The sequence below is a fragment of the Carcharodon carcharias genome, chromosome 10, assembly GCF_017639515.1.
Source record: "Carcharodon carcharias isolate sCarCar2 chromosome 10, sCarCar2.pri, whole genome shotgun sequence".
In the NCBI taxonomy this organism is placed as follows: domain Eukaryota; kingdom Metazoa; phylum Chordata; class Chondrichthyes; order Lamniformes; family Lamnidae; genus Carcharodon; species Carcharodon carcharias.
The window spans coordinates 144328144-144355663 of record NC_054476.1 but is presented as its reverse complement, the minus strand read 5'-3'; the positions used below and the strand labels follow the sequence as shown (position 1 = coordinate 144355663).

General features: G+C 45.1%; 1 protein-coding gene across 3 annotated transcripts in view; it reads left to right on the top strand.

Moving 5' to 3' along the window:
* LOC121283193 (solute carrier family 13 member 5-like) overlaps positions 1-20941 on the top strand; it is an 85865-nt gene extending 64924 nt beyond the window's left edge. For all 3 annotated transcript variants that reach the window (XM_041197442.1, XM_041197441.1, XM_041197440.1), the window contains 4 exons: positions 9072-9181; positions 10318-10479; positions 18251-18388; positions 19736-20941. In XM_041197442.1, coding sequence (XP_041053376.1) covers positions 9072-9181; positions 10318-10479; positions 18251-18388; positions 19736-19864 — 539 coding nt within the window. In that variant the 3' untranslated portion in view covers positions 19865-20941. The remainder of the gene's footprint in view (positions 1-9071; positions 9182-10317; positions 10480-18250; positions 18389-19735) is intronic.
* The last annotated feature ends 6579 nt before the right edge of the window (positions 20942-27520 follow it).

Sequence of the window (27520 nt, the reverse complement as noted above, 5' to 3'; positions counted from 1 at the left end):
TGTTCACCCTGCCCCAAAAGAATGTCCTACAGCTACTTTGTGACATCCTTGACCCTGGCACCAGGGGGGCAACATACCATCCTGGAGTCACATCTGTGGTCACAGAAATGCCTGTCTGCTCCCCTAACTATGGAATCCCCTACCACTATAGCACTTCCACTCTTCTACCTCCCCTCCTGTGCAGCTGAGCCACCCATGGTGCCACAAACCTGGCTCTTGCTACAGTCCCCTGAGGAGCCATCTCGCCTACCAGTATTCAAAATGGAAAAGAGAGTGAGATACCCCCAGGGGATTCCTGCAAGACCTGCCTGTTTCTCTTAGATACTCTGGTGGTCACCCATTCCCTCTCTGCAAGTGTACTTCTTAGCTGTGGTGTGACCACCTCTCTAAACATGCCATCCACATAATCTTCAGCCTTGCGGATGCACCACAGTGACTCCAGCTGTTGATCAAGCTCCACAACTCGAAGCTCAAATTTCTGCAGCTGGTGACACTTCCTGCAGATGTGGTCTTCGAGGGCATTTTGTGTCTGCACTACTTCCCACATCCCACAAGATGTACATTCCACATGGCTGAGCTGCACTGACATACTTTAAACTTTATGTAACATCTACCTGTTTTCCTTTATCTACCTTGACTGTTACTTTGTCAAAAGATAGTTTGGATTTCCCTTTAATAAAGCCATGTTGCCTCTGCTTAACAGTGGGAGAGTGAGAGGAGAGTGGCTTTTTAACAGTGAGAGTATGAAAGGAGCATGTACTTTAACATAGAGAATGTGAGAGGAGAGTGTCCTTTAAAAGTGAGAGTGTGAGAGGAGTGTGAGAGACCATTTAAAAGCGCTAGAGGGAAAAGAGGGTGGAGAGCAGCTGATTGGTGAGTAGGATTGGTGAATATTTCTAGTCTTTAAAACTAAGGTCTAAATTTCTAAATATCTTGCCATAACATCCTTAATAATGGAATCTAGCACTTGCCCTATGACAGATGTTAGGCTAACTAGCCTATAGTTTCCCACTTTATGCCTGCTTCCTTTCTTGAATAAAGACGTTACATTTGCTATTCCCAATCTGCTGGGACAGTTCCAGAATCTAAGGAATTTTGAAAGATTCTAACCACTGTCTCTACCATCTCTGCAGCCACTTCTTTTAAGACCTTAGGATGCAGGCCATCCAGTCCTGGGGCTTGTCAGCAGCAGGGCCATTTACAGAGAGAGTGCTTGTGAAAAGCAGCAGGGCCATTTACAGAGAGAGCTCTTGTGAAAAGCAGCGGGACCTTTAACAGTGAGACAGTGAGAGAAGCAGCAGGATCTTTAACATTGAGAGAATGAGAAGAGAGTGGCCTTTAACAGTGGGAGAGTGAGAGGAGAGTGGCCTTTAACAGTGGGAGAGTGAGAGGAGAGTAGCCTTTTAACAGTGAGAGTATGAGAGGAGAGTGTACTTTAACAGAGAGAATGTGAGAGGAGAGTGTCCTTTAAAAGTGAGAGTGTGGGAGGAGTGTGAGAGACCATTTAAAAGCGCTAGAGGGAAAAGAGGGTGGAGAGCAGCTGATTGGTGAGTAGGATTGGTGAATATTTCTAGTCTTTAAAACTAAGGTCTTTAGTTTGTGTTTAGGTCTCCAGTCTTTTTTTCTCTTTTTCTTATAGATAGCTCGTTAAGTATAAGATCGATACTGGTGTGTGTAAGAAATAATTATAATAAAGTGTAAAGTGCGGGGATACTAGAGTAATTAATTAATAATTTGAATAAAATGTGTTGCTGCTGCAACATGTGGGAGCTGCTGGACACAAACGTGATCCAGAGCGAGCACATCTGTACCAGGTGTTTGCAGTTCAAGGAACTTCGGATCTGAGTTAAGGAGCTGGAGTCCGAGCTGCAGACTTTGCGCCACATCAGGGAAGGGGAAAGTTACCTGGACACTTTGTTCCAGGAGGCGGCCACACCTCTCAGATTAGGTCATTCAAATCTGGTTTGTGATCAGGGACATGAGGGTGTGACTGCAGGTGAAGCATGTATGGGGGCCCAGTGGGTAGAGTTTGAGGAGCCTCGGCCCCTGCAAAGGTCCAACAGTTACAAGGTTCTTGCAAGCTGTGTGGACAAGAGCGAGGACTGCAGGGAGGATGAGCGAACTGACCACAGCACCGTGGTGCAGGGAGCCATTCAAGTGGGGGGAGGAAATAGGAACATAGTAGTGGTAGGGGACAGTATAATTAGGGGGATAGACACTGTTCTCTGCAGCTATGAGCGTGAGTCCCAAAGGCTGTGTTGCCTGCCCAGCGCCAGGGTTAAGGACATCTCCTCAGGGCTGGAGAGGGACTTGGAGTGGGAGGGGAGAGATCCAGTTGTTGTCATCCACATTGGTACCAATGACGTTGATAGGACTAGAAAAGAGGTTCTGATTTGAACAGTTAGGAGCTAAATTAAAAAGCAGAACCTCCAAGGTAATAACCTCAGGCCTACTACCTGAGCCAAAACCAAAGCAACAATTGCTAGAAAAACTCAGCAGGTCTGACAGCATCTGTGGAGAGACAGACAGAATCAACGTTTTGAGTCCGTATGAGTCTTCTTCAGTACTACCTGAGCCGTGGGCAAACTAGCATAGGATAAATAAAGTCAAAGAGTTAAATACGTGGCTCAAAGATTGGTGTGGGAGGAATGGGTTTCTGTTCATGGGGCACTGGCATCAGTACTGGGATAGAAGGGAGCTGTTCCGGTGAGGCGGGCCTCACTTGAACCATGCTGGGACCAGTGTCCTGGGCAAATTGAATAACTAGGGCCGTAGAGAGGGCTTTAAACTAAATAGATGGGGGAAAGGTTCGGGAAAGGGGATACATAGGCTTACAAAGCAAAAGGGTTTGGTATCATTGCAGGGCAGCTATTTTGGTCATGATACCCAGAGTGTGACAGGAAGGGACAGAGTGTACAAACATAAAAAAAAGCAGCAAATAGGGTCAAAGGTGGAAAAAATGGTAAAAAGGCAAAATGAATGGCTCTTTACTAAAATGTACGTAGTTTTCGGAACAAAATAAATGAATTAACAGCACAAATAGAGGTTAATGGCTATGATCTTATGGCCATTACGGGGGACATGCTTACAAGGAGATAAAAGCTGGGAACTACATATTCAGGGGTATGTGATTTTTGGATAGGATAGGCAGGAAGGAAAGAGTGGTGGGGCAGCTTTGCTACTACGAGATGGAATATGTATGATAGCAAGAAATGATCTTGGATCAGAAGATGTAGAATCCATATGGGTGGAGGTAATAAATATCAAGGGGAAGACGACACTGGTGGGAGTAGTCTATAGGCCCCTGCACAGTAGCTATACTGTAGATAAAAACAAAAAACAAAAAACTGCGGATGCTGGAAATCCAAAACAAAAACAGAATTACCTGGAAAAACTCAGCAGGTCTGGCAGCATCGGCGGAGAAGAAAAGAGTTGCCGTTTCGAGTCCTCATGACCCTTCGACAGATAGGACAGAGAATAAATCAGGAGATAATAAGGGCATGTAAAAATGACATTACATTAATCATGGGTGACTTTAATCTTCATGTAGATTGGGAAAAACAAATTGGCAGAGGTAGCCATGGGCAAGAATTCATAGAGTATATTCGGGACAGTTTCCTAGAACAATATGTTGTGGATCCAATCAGGGATCAGGCTAGTTTGGATCTGATAATATGTAATGAGGCAGTTTACTGAATGATCTCAGAGTAAAAGATACCCTAGGAAACAATGACCATAACATGGTAGAATTTAGCATTCAGTTTGAGTGTGGGAAACTTGGTTCGGAAACAAATGTGCTAAACTTAAATAAGGGTAATTACAAAGGAATGAGGGCAGAGTTGACTGGAGTGGACTGGGATAGGATTTTAGCAGAAAAAACAGATGATGAACAATAGCAGACATTTTGTTCATGACTATCCCAGTGAGGGAGAAGGATTCAAGGAAGGGGATAAACCAACCATGGTTAACCAAGGAAGTTAAGGATACTATCAAATTAAAAGAAAAGACATACAATGTGGCAAAGATTAGTGGTAAGCTAGAGGATTGGGAAAGTTTTAAAAACCAACAAAAGATGACCAAATAAAAAAATAGAGGGAGAAAATAAGCTTTGAGGGTAAACTAGCAAGTAATATAAAAACAGACTGTAAGAGCTTCTTTAAATATATAAAAAGGAAGAGAGACCAAAGTGAACATAGACCCCTTACAGAATGAGGCTGGGGAAATAATAATGGGGAACCAGGAAATGGCAGAGGAATTGAATAAATACTTTGTTTCAATCTTCACGGTAAAGACACTAATAGCAATCCAATACTAAGTAATCAAGGGGCAAAAGAAGGGGAGGAAATAAATACAATAACTATCACTAGAGAAAAAGTACTAGGGAAATTAATGAGGCTAAAGGCCGATAAGTTCCCCGGACCTGATGGGTTGCATCCTAGGATATTAAAAGAAGTAGCTACAGAGATAGTGGATGTACTGGTAGTAATCTTCCAAGAATCCTTAGATGCTGGACGTGTCCCAGAGGACTGGAAAACTGCCAATGTAACACCCTTATTCAAAAGGTTGGTGGGGGGGGGGGTGGTGGTGACAAAAAACAGGTAATTATAGGCCAGCTAGCTTAACATCCATCATTGGGAAAATGTTAGAGTCTATTATAAAGGATGTAATAGCAGAGCATTTACAATTACATAATCTAATCAAGCAGTCAACATGGCTTTATGAAGGGGAAATCATGTCTGACAAATTTATTAGAATTCATTGAGGAGGGAACAAGCAAGATAGATAAAGGGGAACCAGTATATGTAATATATTTCGATTTCCAAAAGATGTTTGATAAGGTACCGCAAACAAGGCTATTTAATATAAGAGCCCATGGTGTTGGGGACAGCATATTAGCATGGATAGAGGATTGGCTAACTAATAGAAGTCAGAGAGTTGGGATAAGGGGGGCATTTTCAGGATGGCAACCTGTAACTAGTGGAGTGCCACAGGGATCAGTGCTGGGGCCACAATTATTTACAATATATATTCCTGACTTGGATGAGGAAAGTGAATGTGCTCTCGTCAAATTTACAGATGACACAAAAATAGGTGGAAGGCAAGTGGTGAGGATGATGCAAGGAGTCTGCAGAGGGATATAGACAGGTTAAATGAGTGGGCAAAAAAGTGGCAAATGAAATATAATGTGGGGAAAATGTGAGGTTATGCACTTTGGCAGGAAGAATAGAGGAGCTGAATATTAATTAAATGGAGAAAGACCGCAGAAAGCTACAGCACAGAGGGATTTGGGAGTCCTTGTGCATGAATCTCAAAAAGCTAACATACAAGTTCAACAGGTAATAAGGAAGGCAAATGGAATGTTGGCCTTTATTTCAAAGGGAATGGAGTATAAAAATAGGGAAGTCTTGCTAAAACTATACAAGGCACTAGTTAGACCATACATAGAATATTGTGAGCACTTTTGGTCCCTTTATCTAAAGAAACATATACTGGCATTGGAGGCAGTCAAGAGAAGGTTCACTAGGTTGATTCCGGGTATAGAGGGATTTTGTTTTGAGGAGAGATTGAGTAGGTTGGGCCTGTACTCATTGGAGTTTAGAAGAATGAGAGGCGACCTTATTAAAACATATAAGATTCTTAGGGAGCTTGACAGGGTAGATGCTGAGAGGTTGTTTCCCCTTGTATGAAAGTCTAGGACCAGAGGGCATAATCTCAGAGTAAGGGGTTGCCCATTTAAAACGGAGATGAGGAGGAATTTCTTCTCTCAGAGGGTAGTTAATCTGTGGAATTCTTTACCGCAGAGGGCTGTAGAAGCTGAGTCGTTAAGTATATTCAAGGCTGAGATAGACATTTTTAATCAGTAAGGGAATCAAAGGTTATGGGGAAAAGGCAGGAAAGTGGAGTTGAGGATTATCAGATCAGCCATGATCTCATTGAATGGCAAAGCAGACTCGAAGGGCCGAATGGCCTACTTCTGCTCCTATGTCTTATGATCAACCTTTAGGTCTAATAGTTTTCCCAACATCCTTTCCCTGACGATTGTGATTGGTTTAAGGTCATCCCTCCCTGTCACCTCTTGATTTTCAAGTATCTTTGGGAAATTTTCTAAGTCTTCTACCGTGAAGACAGACACAAGATACTTGTTCAACACCTCTGCCATTTCTTTGTTTTTCATTTCCGAGCCTCACTCTCTGGAGGACCAACACTAGCTTTAGTGAATCTTTTCTTATTTAAATATTTGTAGAAACTCTTAATTTCTCTTTTTATATTACTACCTAGTTTTCTCTCTTCTTTCTGCCTCTATTTTTTTTTAGTCATTCTTTGCTGGTTCTTAAAGTCTGTCTAACCCTCTGACCTGCCACTAATCTTTGCAGATTTGTAGTGTTTCTTTCGATTTAACTTCCTTATTTATCCAAAGATGATCCATCCTTCTCTCTTTCTCACTGAGTTAAATCTTTGCTGAGAGTTATTAAAAATCTCCTTAAAAGTCTGCCACTGCAGCTCTACTGTCCTACATTTTAACCTAATTTCCCATTTATTTTAGCTAGCTCTGCCTTAATACCCTCATAGTTACCTTTATTTGAGTTTAAAACACTAGTCATGGACCCACACCCCTTGCTTTCAAACTGAACATTAAATTCTATCATGTTGTGATCGTTATCACCTAGAGGCTCCTTTACCATGAGATTATTGATTAATCATAGCACATTACCAGATCCAGAATAGCCTGCTCCCTGGTTGGCTCTAGAACACACTGCTCTAAGGAATTGTCCCAAAAACATGCAACTTATTTTCCCAAGCTACCTTTGCCAATCTGTTTCGTCCAATCTACATGTAGATGAAAGTCACCCATGATTATTGTAGTGCCTTTCTTACACAACCCATTTTTTTCTATACCCTGTCCTACTGTGTAAGTACTTTTAGGGGGCCTATAAACTACGCCCACAAGTGACCTATTAACTTTACTATTTCTTATCTCTACCAAAACTGATTCTGAATCTTGCTCTTTCAAGCTAAGGTCATCTCTTAGTACCAAACTAATGCCATCCTTAATTAACAAAGCTACCCAGCCACATTTTTCTAGCTTCCTGTCATTCCGATATGTCAAATACCCATCAACATTCAGGTACCAACCTTGGTCATCTTTCAACCATGGCCGGAATTTTCCATGCCAGCTGGCATCAGAAGTGTTTGGTGGCATGAGCGGACAATGTGGCGAGAAAGCCAAAAATCGGTTTCACATTGTTGTGAAACCAGTTACCATGGTCCGCTCTGCCCACCAATGGTGGGCCATGTTCCCTGCCATCGGATGTCGGGAACCTTATTGTAATATATCAGCATATCATTATAGGGCCAGCCTGCCAGACTCATCCCCCACTGCTAGATTGTCTGACCATGTCGGCGGACGGGTTTGACAACAGTATATATAAGGCATGTACTTGGCAGGCTGCACATCGCTCAGACTTCAGGGTTTGTTTGCCTACCTTGCTTCGGGCAGCACTCATACTCATCAGCGCCAGACTTCACAGACAGCACCACATGGCTTTTAGAGAGACTCACAGCAGGTCTCTACCTACCAGATCAGCCGTTATGTGGGTGGCTTTTCAATGGCTGCAGGGCTAGGTCTTGCTTGATGAAGGGAGAGAAATGGCCTCAAGCAAGGGAAGAGACTGCAGGACGAGAACTGTACTGGGGAAGGGGGTATCCCAGGGTGGGTGTGGGGGCACATGTTGATCTGTGCAAGTGGCCTCAAGATGGTAAGAGCTGAGAAAGCAGCCTCCAGAGGAGATGAGGCCGGATGGACATGTGAGGGTGTGTGTGAGAATGGGTGGTGATGTCCCTTGAGCTGGCCGTGAGTGAGATGCCAGTGAATACGTGATGGGCTTGAGTCTGTGAGCTTAGAGTGATGAGATGGTTGCCTTACCCTGGCTTAATGGATGAGATCATTCATCCTCTATCTGCATTGAATGGCCAACCTCTTCTGTGCAGCATTGGCATTGATCCCCACTGCCATTGCCTACCAAGCCGGAGTGCTAATGTCACTGCCCCTCCTGTGGCCAGAGAGGTGGTAGAGGACATCACAGTGAACCTTCATGGCATCCAGAAGGCACTTGAGAGCTGCAGTCTTTTTGCCTTTTGGGGCTATGTCTTCTTTGCTGCAGCCCTGGGAGCACTGAGTGTAGCTATACTTTAAATTTGGTGCCTAGCATGATGAAGCAGCGAGGTGATGGCGTGGCGGGTGAATGAGAGCCCAGTCAGCATGGAAATGGTATGTTTCCCAGGAATGCATAATTAATGCAGCAGATGTGGGATGATACAGCGTGAAAACCTGCCATTGCGACCAGTGGACAAAATGTCATTTTACCCGCCCGCTATCGCACTAGCGCAAAACTGGGACAATTCCACCCCGTGTCTCTGTAATGCCTATCAGGTCATACATATTTGTCTCTATTTCTGCTAACAATTCAACCCTTTTGTTGCAAAACTGCATGCATTCAGATCTAAGGGCTTAAACTTTTTTTGAAAAAAAGATTTTTGCTATCTCCGCCCTTACCTGTTGGTGCACTCTTATGATTGTATGTTCTGTCCTTTCCTGTCACACTCTGGAACTCATTACCCAAATTGCTGCCCTGCTCTATTACTTTGTTGTTTCCCTTTACTATATCTCCTTTTGCATGACGCCTTCCCCCAATCTCAGAGTATCAGCTGCTACCAGTGTGGGTGGCCATTCTGAGTTGGAATTACAGGCAGTTCTGTGCCATGGCCCTTTAGGGGCTCAACTATAACTGCACAAATTAACTTCACACTTCCACACCTGAGAAATTCCGGTTGACATCCCTCCTGTATCCTGGGCTGCATTTGAACTCATATTGTTGAGGTGAAAGGACTCCATCTGGTCCACTGCTCCACACATCTCCCTTTAACCTTTCAAACTTGCCTCTTGAATGCCGGGATCTTTGCTGCTAATTTAGCGATCCTATGTCAAACGCGTTCCAGCCAATTGCTGTGCAGAAATGATTGGGTAGGAAGAAAATGATAATTAGATTGTTTCTTTCTAAAACACTGGCCAGACAAGAAGCAGGTGAAGAAACTCCTCGACTGGAATACCGTCCAACATAAGCTTCCCTGGAATGTGGTGTTATTGCTGGGAGGAGGCTTTGCATTGGCTAAGGGCTGTGAGGTAAGCACCTATTATAACTTTCCTCTGCCAGGAATCTAGAAACCCAGGGGTAAACAGAGAGAAGTCAATAGTGTGGTTGAACTGACCACGTTCATGACCAGTTCAATCGAGTGCAATCTGGACCATTTTGGGACTTTGCCCTTACAGATAAATCTGAGCAACCTCAGATTGATGATGTGTCTGATTTCATAGAATCACATAGCACAGAAGGAGGCCATTCAGCCCAGTCTGCCTGTGCTGGTTCATTGAAAGAGCTATCCAATTAGTTCCAACCCCTGCCTGCTCTTTTCCCATTATCCTGCAAATGTTTTCTTTTCCAGTATTTATCCAATTTCCTTTTGAAAGTTATTATTGAATCTGCTTCCACCATTCTTTCAGGCAGCACATTCCAGAATACAACAACTCGCTGTGTAAAATGGTTCTGTCACCATCCGCCATCATGTGAATTGAAGACGTTTACCTGGGACTAGACTGTCATTTCCTTTCAAGTTGATTTTGTGGGCACAGGAAGAGTACATTGGATCATTGGAAACAGGAGGAGGCCATTCAGCCCCCCAAGCCTGTGCTGTTATTCAGTGGGCTGACCTATACCTCACCTTCATTTATTCACCTTAGCTCACCCGACACATTTACCCAACAAACATCTATCCATCTCAGTCTTGGAAATTCCACTGATCACCCCAATTTCAACCGCGTTTTTTGGGGGGACAGTGTTCCAGATTTCCACCCCCCTCTGCATGAAGAAGTGCTTCCTGATATCACCCCTGAATGGCCCGGCTTGAATTTTAACATTCTGCTCCCTTGTTTTGCACTATCCCCACCAGGGGAAATATTTTCTCTTCATTTATTGATTCTCTTTGATTTTAAACCCCTTGCTCAGATCATCCTTCAATCTCCTAAACTCAAGAAAGTACAAGTCATAATTCAAACTCCAATTTCTGACAGTCGAGTTGGGGAGCTGTGTATGTACCCTGCAACAGTAACTGGTCAGTACAAAGTGAAGGTTTTGTACTTTGAGCTTGGGAATGGGATGGAGAATTGGCCTGGCAAGTGACCAGAAGCCCAGGATCATACTTATGGACTGGACATTTATCAAAAACACTGTCAGAGATAAAACCTTCATCCTTTTTTTCCAGGTGTCTGGTCTCTCCCAATGGCTGGGGAATCAGTTACTTCCACTGCAGAAAATCCCTCATTGGGCCATTGCTGTTATCTTGTGTGTGGTGATTGCAGTCTTCACAGAGTGCACCAGCAACGTAGCTACAGCCACACTCTTCCTCCCTATCCTGGCTTCAATGGTACGCCTTGCCTTCTTCATGTTGCTGTGTGTTATTGAGGATAAAATGGGGAGGGGGTGGGGTGAGAGTTTCCTTTCAAGAGTTTTTTTTTCTTTCATGGGATGTGGTCATCACTGCCAAGGTCAGCCTTTGTTGCCCATCCCTAAATGATCAAAGAAGCTTATTGGCCATTTAAGAGTCAACCACATTATTGTGGGCCTAGAGTCACAGCTAGACCATACCAGGTAAGGATGGCAGATTTCCTTTCCTAAAGGGGATTAGTGAACCAGATGGGTTTCTATGGTCGATGATAGTTCATGGTCACCATTACTGAAACTAGCTTTCAATTCCAGATGAAGTGAATTCAAATTCCATCAGCTGCTGTGGTGGGATTTGAATGCATGACCCCAGAGCATTTGCCTGGGTCTCTGGATTACTAGTCCAGGGACATTCCCACTTCTCCACCATCTCCTCTTGGAGTCACCTAGTTGTGATTTCCAGCCCCACACCAGACTTTGAGCACATAATTCAGACTCTAGTGTACTGAGGGAGCGCTGCGTTGTCAGATGTGCTGTCCTTTGGACAAGGACGTGTTAGCCTGTTCAGGTGGATGCTGAACTCTAACAGGGAATCAGCAGGGTTGATATTCTGGAAGTTGAGGATCAAATGGGCCGAAGGGCCCTATTTAATTTAAACCCATCGCCAGTACAAATCCATTCAAACTTCTAATCCAATTGTTCTTTTTGTTTTTGAGATGTGAGCTTCGCTGGCTAGTCCAGCATTTATTGCCCATCCCTAATTATCCTTGGGAAGGTGGTGGTGAGCTGCCTTCTTGAACCGCTGCAGTCCATGTGCTGTAGGTACACCGACAATACTGTTAGGGAGGAAGTTCCAGAGTTTTGACCCAGCAACAGTGAAGGAACAGCGACATATTCCCAAGTCAGGATGGTGAGTGAGAGGAAAACTTGCAGGTGGTGGTGTTCCCATTTGTCTGCTAACCTTGTCCTTCTCAGTGGTAGGGGTCGTGGGTTTGGAAGGTGCTGTTGAAGGACGCTTGGTGAGTTCCTGCAGCGCATCTTGTAGATGGTACACACTGCTGCTACTGTGCGTCGGTGGTGGAAGGAGTGAATGTTTATGGTGGTGAATGGGGTTCCAACCAATTGGGCTGCTTTGCCCTGGATGGTGTTTAACTTCTTGAGTGTTGCTGTAGCTGCACTCATCCAGGCAAGTGAGAGTATTCCATTACATCAAGGAAACTGTGTAAAAATGAAACATGTACCAATAACATAAAGAGCAGAATTAATACTGACTGAGGGAACAGGAAAAGAGGCAGAAGGGAGCGTTGAATAGGGTGTGAAGTTTCATGTTCCCAACATCGGAAGAGAAGCGACAAATTCTCCTGGCAGTGGGTTGGAAGGAGGCAGTGCTGAAGGCAGGCAGCATGAAGCTAATTGGAATTGAATTGCATGCAATGAATATTCACTAAAACACAACTTCCTCGGAGTGGCAATCAGTGTCCGGTTGCCGCTTGGTCCCGTTTTTTGCCTTAATTTTTTTTCAATCTGGTCTCGCCCGACCTCCCGACTCAGGCCAAAAAAGGTCCAGGCAATGCAGCGCATCCTCAGGGCTGAGCATCAACGTGCAGCTGAGTCGAAGGGAAAGCAGCCAGGCCCCTTTTTCACTGACTGCCATAAAGTTAAGGGTTCACTGAAGTTTAAAGGTCCTTGACAAACCAGGGAGAAGGAAAGTGCCTAAGGTAAATGGATAGAAGTTGGGGCGGTTTGGGAAGCAAATCGGAGGTCTGGGGGGGGAACCGAGGTTGGGGGGGATGGAATGAAGGTTGGGGGGTTGTGCCTTCGGGTCCAGTCATGTCAGGCCTTGGGGGAGTCAGGGGTCGGGGGGGTAGGGTGTATCGAGCCAAGTCACTGGCCAGGGGATGGTTGGAGGTTGGCAGGGGGTGAGAGATTGGGGGTGTTGGAAGTCGGATCAGGTTGGGCCTTGGTGGGGAGTGGGAGTGAAAGTGAGGGTTGGGAATGGCTCGGGTTGGGGGGTGGGGGGGTCTGTTGGAAAAGTCCACCTGAAATTGGGGAAATCCTGTAGTCTGGGAAGTTCCTGTAGAGGGGTGTTGTCCCTTGGGGGTGGAGAGGAATCCCATGGGGAGGGCAGTCAGGTGGGGGTGGGGGAATGGAGTTTGGGAGACCCCTGGGTGTTTGGGGGGTGGGGTGTCCCTTGGAGAGGGGGGTGGGTAGTCAGAGGTGTTGGGGAGTCTCCTGGATCTGTTCAGCAGTTACCCAGAAGTTAGAAGTGGTTTTAATCCTCCTAACCTTTTCTGGGTAACTATTGGTGTAACCCAGTCAGAACAATCCAAAGTTTGCAATTTAAATTGCATTTTTAGATGGTTCTCAGTGCAGGGCAATTACTTGGAGGAAGTTTGCACTTCTGGGCAATTGCTGTGCAAACCCTTACCTAGGAACTTCCAAAGGGGATTCACCAGCATATCTTTGGGTACCCTCCCAGTACAACATTGGGGAGCTCGGATGTTACGGCCCAACATTTTACGATTAGGCTCATTTACGGCATAGAGGAGGCTATTCAGCCCATTTTGTCCATTCTGGCTCCTCGCAGAGGAATCTAGTCAGTCCCACTCCTCATCTCGATCCCTGCAGACCTGTAAGTTTATTTCCATCAAGTGCACATCCAATTTCCTTTTGAAATTGCTTGTCATAATCTTGTGCCCCTCTATCAAATCTCTCAGAACAACCCCAGCTTCCCCAACCTTATCTTGTGACTAAACCTTCCCCCCATTCCCGGAACCATTCTGGTAAATCTCCTCTGCACCTTCTCAAAGACGTTCATATCTTTCCTAGAGTACAGTGGCCAGAATCAGACACAATACTCTAGTTGGAGCCTAACCGCACCTTTATACAGGTGCAAATGCAGCCCCACTAGAGCTATACCTTGAGTGCCCTACCATCCATTCTTAATTAGCACATTCGTTTAGATAATATCACCAACTTCGACACCTATATGTTCTTTTGTTCTGCCGTCTGTGACATCTTTTGATGATCTGCTTCTATCACTGCTTTTGCCTACAACCACACCACCCCCCTCCACTTCTCTCCCCCCACCCAACAACACCCGCCACCTTAAACCAGCTTATATTTCAACCCTTCCTGGGATTCACCTAGTTCTGTCGAAGGGTCATGAGGACTCGAAACGTCAACTCTTTTCTTCTCCGCCGATGCTGCCAGACCTGCTGAGTTTTTCCAGCTAATTCTGTTTTTGTTTTGCAATGTAACTTTGCTACTTTAGTTCTCAATGCCCCTATGCATGAAGGCCAAGACTTTGTTAACCTCTCTTTCAAGATACTCTGTCACCTTCAAAGATTGATGCACATATACCCCTGGGTCCCTTTGTCCCTGCATTGAATTGTGCCATTAAGTTCTTTATTTCCTCTCGCTATCCCTCTGTCAAAATGCATCACCTCCATGTAATACACTGCCCTGCATTAAACTCCATCTGCCACTTGTCTGTCCGTTCTACCAGTTATTCTGTCTACGCCCTGTTACAGTTAATTCATATCTTCACTACCTTTGCAGTTAAGTTGGAGTTGCACAAGAATCATGGGCCTTCACTTTTACGACTAGTTAAAGCTGGCATGGAGCTGCAGAAGCAGTCTCCAAGGTGACAGCCGAGCGAGTTGAAGCTGTCTGTCATCACTGGGAGAATTTTCTGGAAGAGAGGAGGGGAGGCTGAGAACTTTTGTGGGAAAGGCTGACGGGGACCAAGGGAAAGTCGAGGGTGATTGAGAAGCAATCAAGGGTGATTGAGGAACAGGAGAGGCACTTTGAGTGGAGGTCGAAGGTCATTGAGAGCAAGACCAGGATGTGATTGAAGAGGACCAGGGTGAACACCATAAGGCACAAGGTTCTGGTTCAGGGTCAGGTCACCAGTGCAGGACACATCTTTGCCTGGCTTCTGCCCTTTGTTCAACTTCTGGAGGCAAAATAGGTCTCGTCCACCCAGTGTCCCTGGAACCTCAGGTGGAGGTGGAGCAGAGCAAAGGAACAATGGCATTGACTCCTGTACAACAGTGGCCTGAATGCCAACAAGGGGCGGCATGAGACAATGAGGCCATTGAGGATGGAGGTAACCAGGGGCCACTGTGGTGATGAAAAATGGCACGCCCTAGAGTTACCACATGCACCTAAACTACCTTCAGATAGCTGAGAGGCTGTACCAACAATGGCTGAGGATGTCTAGGATGGCAGTCACTGACCCGATGCTCTCCTTCCAGACCACCTGAACTGGGAGGGAACCCAATGCCAGTGGTGTTAGAAGTGACTGCAGCATTGAACTTTCACACCAGCAGCTCCCTCCAGAACCCCAGGGGGAACATGTGGCATCTCACAGACGCCTGCACGTTGTTGCATCAGAGGGTCACAAATGCACTGCTTAGTACAGATTCAGAGAGCCAGGCTGAAAGATCTGTGGGGTTCGGGACCATCACAGTTGTCCCAAAGGCACCCGAGGTTACTGACTGCAGGTATGTGGCGATCAGAGCTCCCTGGGACAAGCCTGCAACCTTGATCAATAGAAAAGGGTTCAAATCCATTAATCTGCAATTGATCTGCCACCACAGGAGACCTAACTGCCAGATGGGTCTGCTTGGTTCCCAGGGAACTCTCATGATGCAAACATTCTTCACAACCCCCAGGTGTCACAGCTGTTTGAGGCCCCCCCACACGCCTGCATGGATGGATTCTAGGTGACAGGGGCTATCCCCTCAAGACTTGGCTGATGACAGCAGCCAGAAACCCTCAAACCCCAGCTGAGGAGCACTATATGAATCCCATGAACCAGATGGGCTCATATAGACAGACTGTCGCAATGTTGAAAATGAGGTTCTGCTGCCTGGACTGCTGTGGTGGTGGTCTCCAATATGTGTCTCCAATATGCGCCTCAAAGGGTCTTGTAGATTCTAGTTGTCTGCTGTGCCCTGCACGACCTCGCGCAGCAGAGTGGGGGGCGGACTTGCCAACCATGGACATAGAGAATCCACACTCCTGATTGGACAAGGAGGATGTAATGGAGAGGCAGGCTTTCATGTTGGGGTCTCAGCATCAGGTGCCGGGGTGAGGGAGACTTCTCATTCTGAACAGGTTTCAGCAAGCATGATGCCCTCGAAAACCAATCAGCCTTACACCCACATGAACTTAGCATATCCATTGAACATGAAATCACCATTGAACAAAGACAAGTCACTCCATCCTCACCAGCCCAGTCACTGAGATATCAATACTTCCCCTTCATCCATACAGGATTACCATTTATCATGCAAGCAATTACGCTGCTAACCAGGCCCCACCAACAAAACCATTCAGCACATGTGAATAAAGTGAACAAGATTATTTAAACCTACACTAACATATATACTGCATCCTAATGTCAGATCACCTGTGCCACCTTTGTGCAACCATAAGCTCTTATGTTTATGCTTGTGGTCACTACGATGGTGCGACCTCAACATCTGCAGTTGAAATGGAGGCGAGCTGCTGACTGTGATGCTCATTGCCTGGGATGACCTTGGCGACTGACCTCCCATTGCCTGAGGCCTGGAAAGTGCCCCTCCTGAAGAGTGCAGGTGCATCCTGTTTGGCCTTGGCTACTGGAGACACTGAGGTCACTGGCAGAGGAGCTAAGGAGCAGCTACTCGCCCTTGGAGCACCCCGAGAGGAAGCACTTCCTCCATCGCAGTGAGCAATGCTGCGTCCCTGACAACTCGAGGAGGAGGGATAGCTGGGGGCAGGTCCGCACTGTTCGTTCCCCTCTCAGCTGGCCATCACTACACAGAGCCCATGGCCTAGAGTGACAGCATGCTTACCAGAGCCCACATCTGGCATCCAGTGACTACTCTGCTGAAACCTAGCTCTTCATGAAGGCTGCCAACCTCTCCATGGAGGAGACCAAGTGCTCACCCACCTGAGACATGGCAGAACTCATGGACTGGATGGTCTTCTCCATCATCTGTGCATGTCTGCCCTGTGGGGGAATCCAAAACCAAGGGGCACAGTTTCAAAGTAAGGGGTTCTCCCATTTAAGATGGAGATGAGGAGGGATTTCTTTTCTCAGAGGTCATTAGTCTGTGGAATGCTCTTCCCCAGCAAGCCTTGGAGGCTGAGTCATTGAATATATTCAAAGCTGATATAGACAGATTTTTGACTGGCAAGGGAGTCAGGGGCGATATAATTTAGGTCTGCGTGTGAGGAGCCATGTCATTAAAGAGAAGCTAAAATAAACCATCAGCCAATTTTCACCCAACCCAGAATGTGGAACTAATTAAACCAACAAGCCATATCTCTACTAGGTAATGAGGGATTAACCTTTTAACCACAACCAAAAGCCCTCTCCAAATAGTTATGGTCATTAGGTAATAATTAAGTGAACATGAGGGATTTAAAAAATCCAATTGCTAAGGGCACACCTATTACACTCAACAACTTCTCCTTCTCCCCATGCTTATTAGTTCACACTGGACAGCAAACTGAGCACCTTCTAAACTCGTGACTTCTACCATCTAGAAGGACAAGGGCAGCAGATACATGGAAACAACACCACCTGCAAGTTCCCTTCCAAGCCACTCACCTTCCTGACTTGGAAATATATCGCCATTCCTTCACTGTCGCTGGATCAAAATCCTGGAACTCCCTTCCTAACAGCACTGTGGGTGTACCTACACCACATGGACTGCTGCGGTTCAAGGCGGCAGCTCATCACTTGTCAAGGGCAACTATGGATGGACAATAAATGCTGGCCTAGCCAGCGATGCCCACATCCCATGAACAAATGTTTTGTAAAAAGAAATCCTTAATTTAAAGCAATGAATTAAACCTTAAATATCTCGCTTTGGATGAAGCTGAGGTGCAGACTAGCAGATACCTAAAAATACAACTGGCTCTCTTTAAAGGGAGATGTGAAGCTTTTGGTTTGTGACCTGGCCACAATTCCTCCCTGAATGTGAAACTCCACAAATCAGATGAACTGGAGCATTTATCTCATCGGCATTTGTGGGAACTTGTACATAAAATAGCAGCTGTGGTTACTTCCATAAGAACAGTCACTGCATCTCCAAGTAGCTCACTGTTCCTGAGACCCTTTGATAAGGTGCTACATAAATACAAGATTAAAAGATTGGCATTTCTATAGCTCCTCACAGCCTCAGGACGTCCCAAAGCAAATCAGAGCCAATGAAATACTTTTGAAATGTGGTCGCAGTGTATAATGTGGGAAACACAGCAGCCAAGTTGTACACAGCAAGCTCCCAGAAACAGCAACAGAATAAATGACCAGATCATCTGTTTTTTCCTGACATTGGTGGAGGGATCAATATTGGCCAGGACACTGAGATTAACTGCTCTGTTCCTCTTCAAAATAGTGCACTTGTGGGATCTCTTACATCTACCTGACAGACCAAATGAAGACTCAGGTTAATGTCTCATCTGTTATAGTGAGGCGCTGTGCATTAAGAGCACATGTGCACTAAATTGCATGCCCAAATTCTGCTGCTCACTCTGCTTTTCATTTGTTGGGTTGAATGTTTTGGACCAGGCTTCACCCAATACATTGAAGATTGCCCAAGTTAAGCATTAACTCCCAGGATTCAATAATTACCCCGATGTAACTAGGTTAGATTGTGTTACATTAAGCAACATTGCTGCAGCTACTAATCCGAACCAACCAATACTGATCTGACATGTCCCCCCATCTAACTCATTTCTCTTTTCCAACCTAGGCTACCATGATCCGTATGAATCCGCTGTATGTGATGATTCCAACCACTTTAAGCACCTCCTTTGCCTTCATGCTGCCTGTTGCCACTCCCCCCAATGCCATTGTGTTCTCCTATGGCCACCTCAGGGTCTTAGATATGGTAAGTGATTTTGATTGACAAGGGAGTTAAGGGTTATGGGGGAGGAGGGTCAGGCAGGAAATCGGAGTTGAGGCCACAATCTGATAAATCATGATCGAATTGAATGGCAGAGCAGACTCAAGCTAAATATTTATTAAATGCAGGTCAGAGTATTGTGTTCAATTCTGGGCATCGCACCTTAAGAAAGGTATGAAGTCTTTGCAGAGGGCGCAGAGTTTACTAGAATGATTCCAGGGATGAAGGAGAAGCTGGGTCTGTTCTCCCTAGAGCAGAGAAGCCTAAGAGGAGATTTGGTAGAAGTGTTCAAAATCTTGAACAATATTGATAGATTAAATAGGGAGAAACTGTTTCCATTGGCAGGAGGATCAGTAACCAGGAGGACACAGATTCGAAGTATTTTGCAAAAAACTCAAAGGCAAGGTGAGGAAACATCTTTTTGTGCAGTGAGTTGTTGCAATCTGGAACACGCTGCCTGAAAGAATGGTGGAAGCAGATTTAACAATAACTTTCGAAAGAAAACTGGATAAATCATAGAATAGAATTATAGAAAAGTACAACAGAGAAAGAGGCCATTTGGCTCATTGATTCAGTGCTGGCTCTTTTGATGAGCAATCCAGTCAGTGCCACTTCCCCACTCTTAACCACTTCACTGCAATGTTTTCTCCTTCAGTTCTGATTCAATCTGTGCCTTCTCATTACTGATGCTTCAGCTATTGGAAATATTATTTATTTATATTAAGTGTAAATACTTAAAAGAAAAATAATTTGCAGGGATATGGGGAAAAGAGTGGAGAAATTGAAGTAATCTACCAAAGAGCTGGCAAAGACATGATTGGGCTGAATAAATTCCTTCTATGCTGTATGATTCTAACAGACTGGAGGGGGCCGAATGGCTTCCTCATGTTCTTGTGTAACAGGCTCGAGTGCTGAAAGGCCTGCTCCTTTCATGTGTAACAGGCTCGAGGGCTGAATGTCCATCTCCTGTTTCTGTGAAATAGGCTCGAGGGGCAGAGGAACCTCCCCTGTACCTGTGGGACACATTTGAAGAGCTGAACAACCTCCTCCTGTTCCTGGTTAACAGTTATTGAGAGGCTGAACGGCCTCCTCCTATTCCTATTTAATAGTTATTGAGGAGCTGAAAGGTCTCCTCCTGTTCCTATGTAATATATTAAGGGGCTGAATGGCCACTTCCGGTTTCTATGTATATGCAATGTTATCTTCTATTGGACTCCAGGGCTTGTACCGCTACCAGTCACCAACATCAGGAATGTATCAGCTAGACATTCAGCTTCTGAGAGGGCAGATTCTAATCCGATTTGACTGAAACTATGTTCTATCAATCTACAGGTCAGGGCAGGAAGCTTCATCAATATAATCGGAGTGGCCAGCGTTACTCTCGCCATCAACACCTGGGGTTATGCAATTTTCAATCTCAACACCTTCCCCGAATGGGCTAATGTCACCCGGAGAGTGTGACAGGCTGAGGCCATGCACTGTCATGTCATGTGGAAGTTAGAGGTTATTGAAGTGACAATGGGGAAAGTTGAGGATTAGAGGCTGTGACTGAATCAGCTAATGATGCACGTTCGAATTCCAAAGGAATGTGATTGAACCAAGTATGACTTGTGGGGAGAACACCAATTTAATGTGCAGAAATAGGGGTGTGCTGATTAAAAGATTAGCTTATCCATGATTGCAGTATCCTGTAGTTGTGTTCCTCGTTTCTATTCCTCCATGGCTTTGTCCCTCCCTATCTCTGTAACCTCCTCCAACCCTACAACATTCTGAGATCTCTGTGCTCCTCCACTTTTGGTCTCTTGAGCATCCTTGATTTCCATCGCTCCACCATTGGTGGCTGTGCCTTTAGCTCTTGGGCCCTGAGCCCTGAAATTCTCTCCCTAAACTTCCCCATCTCTCTCTCTCTCTCCTACTTTAAGACTCTAGTTAAAACCTCCCTCTTTGACCAAGCTAAGAGTCTCCTGGCCTATTATTCCCTACGTGACTTGGTGTCAGGTTTTGTTTGATAATACTCCTGTGAACTGTGTTGGAATGTTTTACTATGTCAAAGGACAGGTCAAGACCCCTGTGCAGGCAACCTCCACCTCTGGGGCCTCTGTGCAAACTCCTTCTGTACTTGTGGAGAGACCAAGCAATGCTGCACATTACTGAAGAGTGTTCCCTCTACAGCCTAAGTGGTGGGGTTATCACCTTAAACTCAGCAAATGAGGAGGCTATCGTATCTGGCTTCAGGGATTTGCATTTGCTAAATAATAAATCTGTTAAAGGCGCTATATAAATGCAAGTTATTATTGCCCAATGCTGAATGAAGTTTAACGAAGTGACTTGGTTGGACTGATCACCATCCAATATCCCAATTCTGTTACCGCCCCCCCCATATGTAGTTATTGTCAGATTGGAACCGAGTCTAGAATTGGCCCTCACTGTTTAAGCAGCTCAACTTCACAAAACAAAAAACAATTATCAAATACAGGAAAAATAAAAGTGGCCTTGCCAATCAATTTACTGTTTTGTTTGTGTCCAATCAGTACATTCTCTAAGACATGTATCCTTCTCTATTTCTCCTGTGGTAAATTTAAATCATTTTCAATAAATCTGACTTTGAAAAGTGGCTGATCTTATTCATGAATTGTGGTTTGAAAGTTGATTTCTCTTCTCTGCTGAAGAATCCTTGGCTTTTTCCACAGTTGCATATTAACAGTTTCAGACGGGACAGGTTCTTCAGCCCATCTAGCCCACCAAAGTACTGCCTTAGGGTAGGGTCGCCAACTGTGACTGGACGTATTCCTGGAGGTTTCATCACATGACCTCTCACCCCCAACTGATACTTCTTCCCATCTTCAATATTTGAAAACATAAGAAATAGAAACATGAGAATGCCATTCAGCCCATCTAACCTGCTCTGCCATTCAAAAGGATCATGGCTTTACCTCAACTCCACCTTCCCGCACTATCCCCTTATCCCTTCATAGCTTAGTGTCCAAAAATCTATCGACCTCTGTCTGGGATATACTCATTGACATGGCCCTCTGGGATAAAGAATTCCAAAAATGTGACTAAGATTCTCCTCATCTCAGTGCTAAAGGGAGGTGATGTCTTAGTGATATTACTGTTGCTGGACTAGTGATCAAGAGACCCAGGGTAATGTTCTGGGGACCCAAGTTCAAATCCTGTCAGTTTTTTATTGAATTTGAATTCAATAAAAAACTGAAATTAAAAGTCTAATGATGACCATGAGACCATTGTTGATTGTTGTAAAAACCCATCTGGTTCAGTAATATCCTTTAGGGAAGGAAATCTGGCATCCTTACTGAGAGTCACCTACATGTGACTCCAGATCCACAGCAATTTGGTTGACTCTTAAATGCCCTCTGAAATGGCCTAGCAAGCCACCCAATTGTATCAAACCGCTACAAAATCTCAAAAAAGGAATGAAACCAGATTGACTACCTAGCATTGACCTAGGCACGGTAAACAACAATGGCAAACTCAGCCTTACTAACATATTAGTGCCAAAATTGGGAGAGCTGTCTCACAGAATAATCAAGCAACAAGCTGACAGAGTCATCCTCACGGAATTATATCTTACAGATAATGTCTGACATCACCATCATCATCCCTGGGTATGTTCTGCTCCACTGGCAGGACAGACCTGGCGGTGGTGACGGCACATTCGGGAGGGAGTTGCCCTGGGAGTCCTCAACATCGACTCCAAACCCCCTGAAGTCTCATGGCATCAGGTCAAACTTGGGCAAGGAAACCTCCTGCTGATTACCATGTACTGCCCTCCCTCAGCTGATGAATCAGTGCTCCTCATGTTTAACACCACTTGGAGGAAGTACTGAGGGTGGCAAAAGCACAGAATGTACTCTGGGTGGGGGACTTCAATGTCCATCACCAAGGGTGGCCTGGTAGCACAAGTGGCTCAGTCTGTGGCAGCTGGTGAGGGAACGGACAAAAGGGAAAAATATACTTGACCTCATCTTCGCCAACCTGCCTGCCACAGATGTATCTGTCTATGACAGTATCGGTAGGAGTGACCACCGCACACACGTTGTGGAGACGAAGTCCCACCTTCACAATGAGGATACCCTCCATCATGTTCTGTGGCACTACCACCTTGCTGAATGGGATAGATTTCGAACAGATCTAGCAACTCAAGACTGGGCATCCAAGAGGCACTGTGGGCCATCAGCAACAGCAGAATTGTACTCGAACACAATCTGTAACCTCATGGCCCGGCATATACCCCACTCTAACATCACCATCAAGCCAGGGGATCTACCCTAGTTCAATGAAGAGTGCAGGAGGATATGCCAGGAGCAGCACCAGGCACACCTAAAAATGAGGGGTCAACCGGGTGAGACTGTAACACAGGATTATTTGCATGCCAAACAGCATAAGCAGCAAGTGATAGACAAAGCTAAGCGATCCCACAACCAACGGATCAGATCTAAGCTCTGCAGTCCTGCCACATCCAGTCGTGAATGTTGGTGGGCAAATAAACAACTCACTGGAGGAGGAGGCTCCACAAATATCCCCATCCTCAATGGTGGAGGAGTCCAGCACAACAGTATAAAAGATAAGGCTGAAGCATTTGCTACAATCTTCAGCCAGAATTGCTGAGTGGATGATCCATCTCGGCCTCCTCCAGAAGTCCCCAGCATCACAGATGCCAGTCTGCAGCCAATTCGATTCACTCCATATATCATCAAGAAATGGCTGAAGGCACTCGATAGTGCAAAGGCCAAGGGCCCTGACAATATTCTGGGAATAGTACTGAAGGCTCGTGCTCCAGAACTTGCCGCATGCCTAGCCAAGCTGTTCCAGTACAGCTACAACACTGGAACCCGGCTATGTGGAAAACTGCCCAGTTACATAAAAAGGTTAAATGCAACCTGGACAATTACCGCCCCATCAGTCTATTCGCAATCATCAGTAAAGTAATAGAAGTGGTCATCAATAATGCTATCAAGCGGCACTTGCTTAGTAACCTGACGCCCAGTTTGGGTTTTGCCAGGGCCACTCAGCTTCTGACCTCATTACAGCCTTGGCTCAAACATGAACAAAAGAGCTGAACTCCCGAGGTGAAGTGAGAGTGACTGCCCTTGACATCAACTGGAATCGATGGGAATCGGGGAAAACTCTCCACTGGTGGGAGTCATACCTAGCACAAAGGAAGATGGTTGTGGTTGTTGGAGGTCAGTCATCTCAGCTCCAGGACATCACTGCAGGAGTTTCTCAGGGTAGTGTCTTAGAACCAACTGCTTTCAGCTGTTTCATCAATGACCTTCCTTCCATAATAAGGTCAGAAGTGGGGATTTTTGCTGATGATTGCACCATGTTCAGCACCATTCATGACTCCTCAGATACTGAAGCAGTCCATGTCCAAATGCAGCACGACCTGGACAATATCCAGGCTTGGGCTGACAAGTGGCAAGTAACATTTGCGACACACAAGTGCTAGGCAATGACCATCTCTAACAAGTGAGAATCCAGCCACCTCTCCTTGATGTTCAATAGCATTACCATCCCTGAATCCCCCATTTTCAACATCCTGGGGGTTACCATTGACCAGAAACTGAACTGGACTAGCCATATAAATACTGTGGCTACAAGAGCAGGTCAAAGGCTAGGAATCGTGTGATGGGCAACTCACTTCCTGACTCTCCAAAGCCTGTCCACCATCTACAAGGCACAAGTCAGGAGTGTGATGGAATACTCTCCACTTGCCTAGATGAGTGCAGTTACCTCAACACTCAAAAAGCTTGACACCATCCAGGACAAAGCAGCCCACTTGATTGGCACCACATCCACAAACATTCACTCCCTCCATCACCTACACACAGTAGCAGCAGTGAGTACCATCTACAAGATGCACTGTAGGAATTCACCAAGGCTCCTTAGACAGCACCTTCCAAACCCACAACCACTCCCATCCAGAAAGACAAGGACAGCAGACACATGAGAACACCACCACCTGGAAGTTCCCCTCCAAACCACTCACCATCCTGACTTAGAAATATATCACCTTTCCTTCACTGTCACTGGGTCAAAATCCTATAACTCCTTCCCTAACAGCACTGTTGGTGTACCTACACCACATGGACTGCAACAGTTCAAGAAGGCAACTCTCCACTACCATCTCAAGGGCAATTAAGGATGGGCAATAAATGCTGATCCAGCCAGTGAAGCACACATCCCATGAATGAAAAAAAAATTATTCTCTAAACTCCAGAGAGTATTGACCCAATGTATTCAATCTCCTCATACGATAATCAGTATCTTTCCATTTAAGTAAGATGATGGACATGCAGCAAATCCATTGGGAATGGGGTAGCTTTATATTGTGCACTTTTGTTGATGGCTGAAGAAACAATGAGAGGCAGGTTTTGCCACAAGTGTTGTACATGAAGTGGTTTTCAGGTGTTGCTGTGGGTTGTTGTTTTTGGTGCTGGCGCTTTGATAGAAAAAAACAGAAAGGCAGAGTATTTCTTAAATGGTGAGAGGTTGGGAAGTGTTCTTGTTCACAAGTCACTAAAAGCTAGCACGCAGGTGCAGCAAGGTATTAGGAAGGTAAATGGTATGTTGACCTTCATCACAAGAGGATTTGAGTACAGGAGTAAAGATGTCTTGCTGCTATTGTATTGAGCCTTGGTGAGACCGCACCTGAGGTACTATGTATAGATTTGGTCCCCTTATCTAAGGAAGGATATACTTGCCATGGAGGGAGTGGAACAGACTAATTCCTGGGGTAACGGAATTGTCCCGTGAGAAGAGACTGAGGAAACTGGACATGTATTCTCTAGAGTTTCGAAGATCTCATTGAAACTCACAAAATTCCTACAGGGCATGACAGAGTAGATGTAGATAAGATGTTTCCCCTGGCTGGTGAGTCTAGAACCAGGAGACTCAGAATAAGAGGCAGTCTGATTGAGACAGAGATGAGGAATTTCTTCAATCAGACAATAGTGAATCTTTGGAATTCTCTACCTGCGAGGGCTGTGGAAGGTCCATCATTGAGCATGTTCAAGGCAGAAATCAATAGATTTCTGGATACTCATGGCATCAAGGGATATGGGATGGTGCGGGAAAGTGGCGTTGAGGTAGATGATCAGTCATGACCTAATTGAATAGCGGAGCAGGCTCAAAGGGCCAAATGGCCTACTAATGCTCCTATGTTCTAATGTCCAATTCCTGGAAACTCTAGGGCAATGCTAGAGGGTTATTAAGTCCCATGTTGGTACATCTCGAATAATCCAAAATCCCAGTTGTTAACAAATAGCCTGCTCAGTTACTTCTTGAAATCCTTTAAGGTTTCTTGTTCTCCATTAATCTTTTAGAGGTGTTGATATCTCTGGGTTTACCTGTTCTGCCCTTCTATAGAGTTTCTGCTTATTGATATTGATGTGATTAATAGTCATTCTAATTCTTCTTTATGTTCTGGCCAACATGCCCCACTTAACTGAAAACCTACATTCAGCTCAGTATTACTCGTGGGGTTTTACTCTACTCAAAATGGCTGCCACATAGCAACTATTACTGGATTCAAATTAATTCAGTGGATGTGAAGAAATTTGAAATATGAGGGGGGAGTAATGATATTTTTTAATTCATTCACAGAATTTGGTTTTGCTGGTACAAGCTCTTTTTTCTAGATTTAATTAAATTCCAAATTCTACAGCTGCCATGGTGGGATTTGAACTCTCAGAATCATTAGTTAAGGCCCTGGGTTATAAGTCCAGTAACATTACCACAATGCTAACATACCCCTGTGCTAGTGCCATACCTATTACCGGTATTGAGTTCTCACAGATGCTCCAGAAGACTTGTGTTCCAGTGCTTGCCATGCCCCTAGCCAAGCTGTTCCTGGAGTGGAAATTGCAGGGGCACTGGCCATAATCTTTCAGTCTTCCCTAGCAGGGAAGATAACAGAGGACTGGAGAATTACAAACATTACGCCCTTGTTCAAGAAGATTGTAAGGCCCAGCAATTACAGACCAGTCAGTTTAACTTGAGTGGTGGGAAAGCTTCTAGAAACAATTACTTGGGATAGAACTGGTAATCACATGAAAAAATATGGGTTGATTCGGAAGTACCTGCATGCATTTCTAAAGGGGAAATCATGTTTAACTTTTGAAGAGGTAACAGAGACGGTTGATGAGGGTATTACAGTTGATGTGATGTACATGGGCTTTTAAAAGGCATTCAGTACAGTACCACACAACAGACTTGTGAGAATAAAAGGGACAATAGCAACGTGGTTACAAAATTGGCTGAGTAGTAGGAAACGGGGGTAAAGGTCAATGGATGTTTTTCAGGCTGGTGGAAGGTTTGTAGTGCATTTCCCCAGGGGTCGGTATTGGGACCCTTGCTTTTCCTGATATATATTAATGATCTAGATCTTGGTGTGCAGGGGACAGTTTCAAAGTTTGCAGATGATATGAAACTTGGAAGCATTGTAAACTGTGAGGACAGTGTCGAACTTCAAAAGGACATAGACGAGTTGGTGGAGTTGACAGATTGGTGCAGATAAATGCAGAAAACCAGTGCGGAAAACTGAGACGATGCATTTTGGTAGGATGAACGCGGAGAGACAATATAAAATAAGGGGTACAATTGTTAAGGGGGTGAAGAAGTAGAGAGACCTGGGTGTATGTGTGCATACGTCATTAAAGATGGCAGGACAAGTGGAGTGCGCGGTTAATAAAGCATACAATATCCTGGGCTTTATTAATAGGGGAAAACAAAAACAAAATTACCTGGAAAAACTCAGCAGGTCTGGCAGCATCGGCGGAGAAGAAAAGAGTTGATGTTTCGAGTCCTCATGACCCTTGAACAGAACTAGGTGAATCCAAGGAAAGGGGTGAAATATAAGCTGGTTTAAGGTGTGTGTGTGTGTGTGTGTGTGTGTGTGGGTGGTTGGGTGGTGGGAGAGAAGTGGAGGGGGGGGTGTGGTTGTAGGGACAAGCAAGCAGTGATAGAAGCAGATCATCAAAAGATGTCACAGACAAAAGAACGAAAGAACACATAGGTGTTGAAGTTGGTGATATTATCTAAACGAATGTGCTAATTAAGAATGGATGGTAGGGCACTCAAGGTATAGCGCTAGTG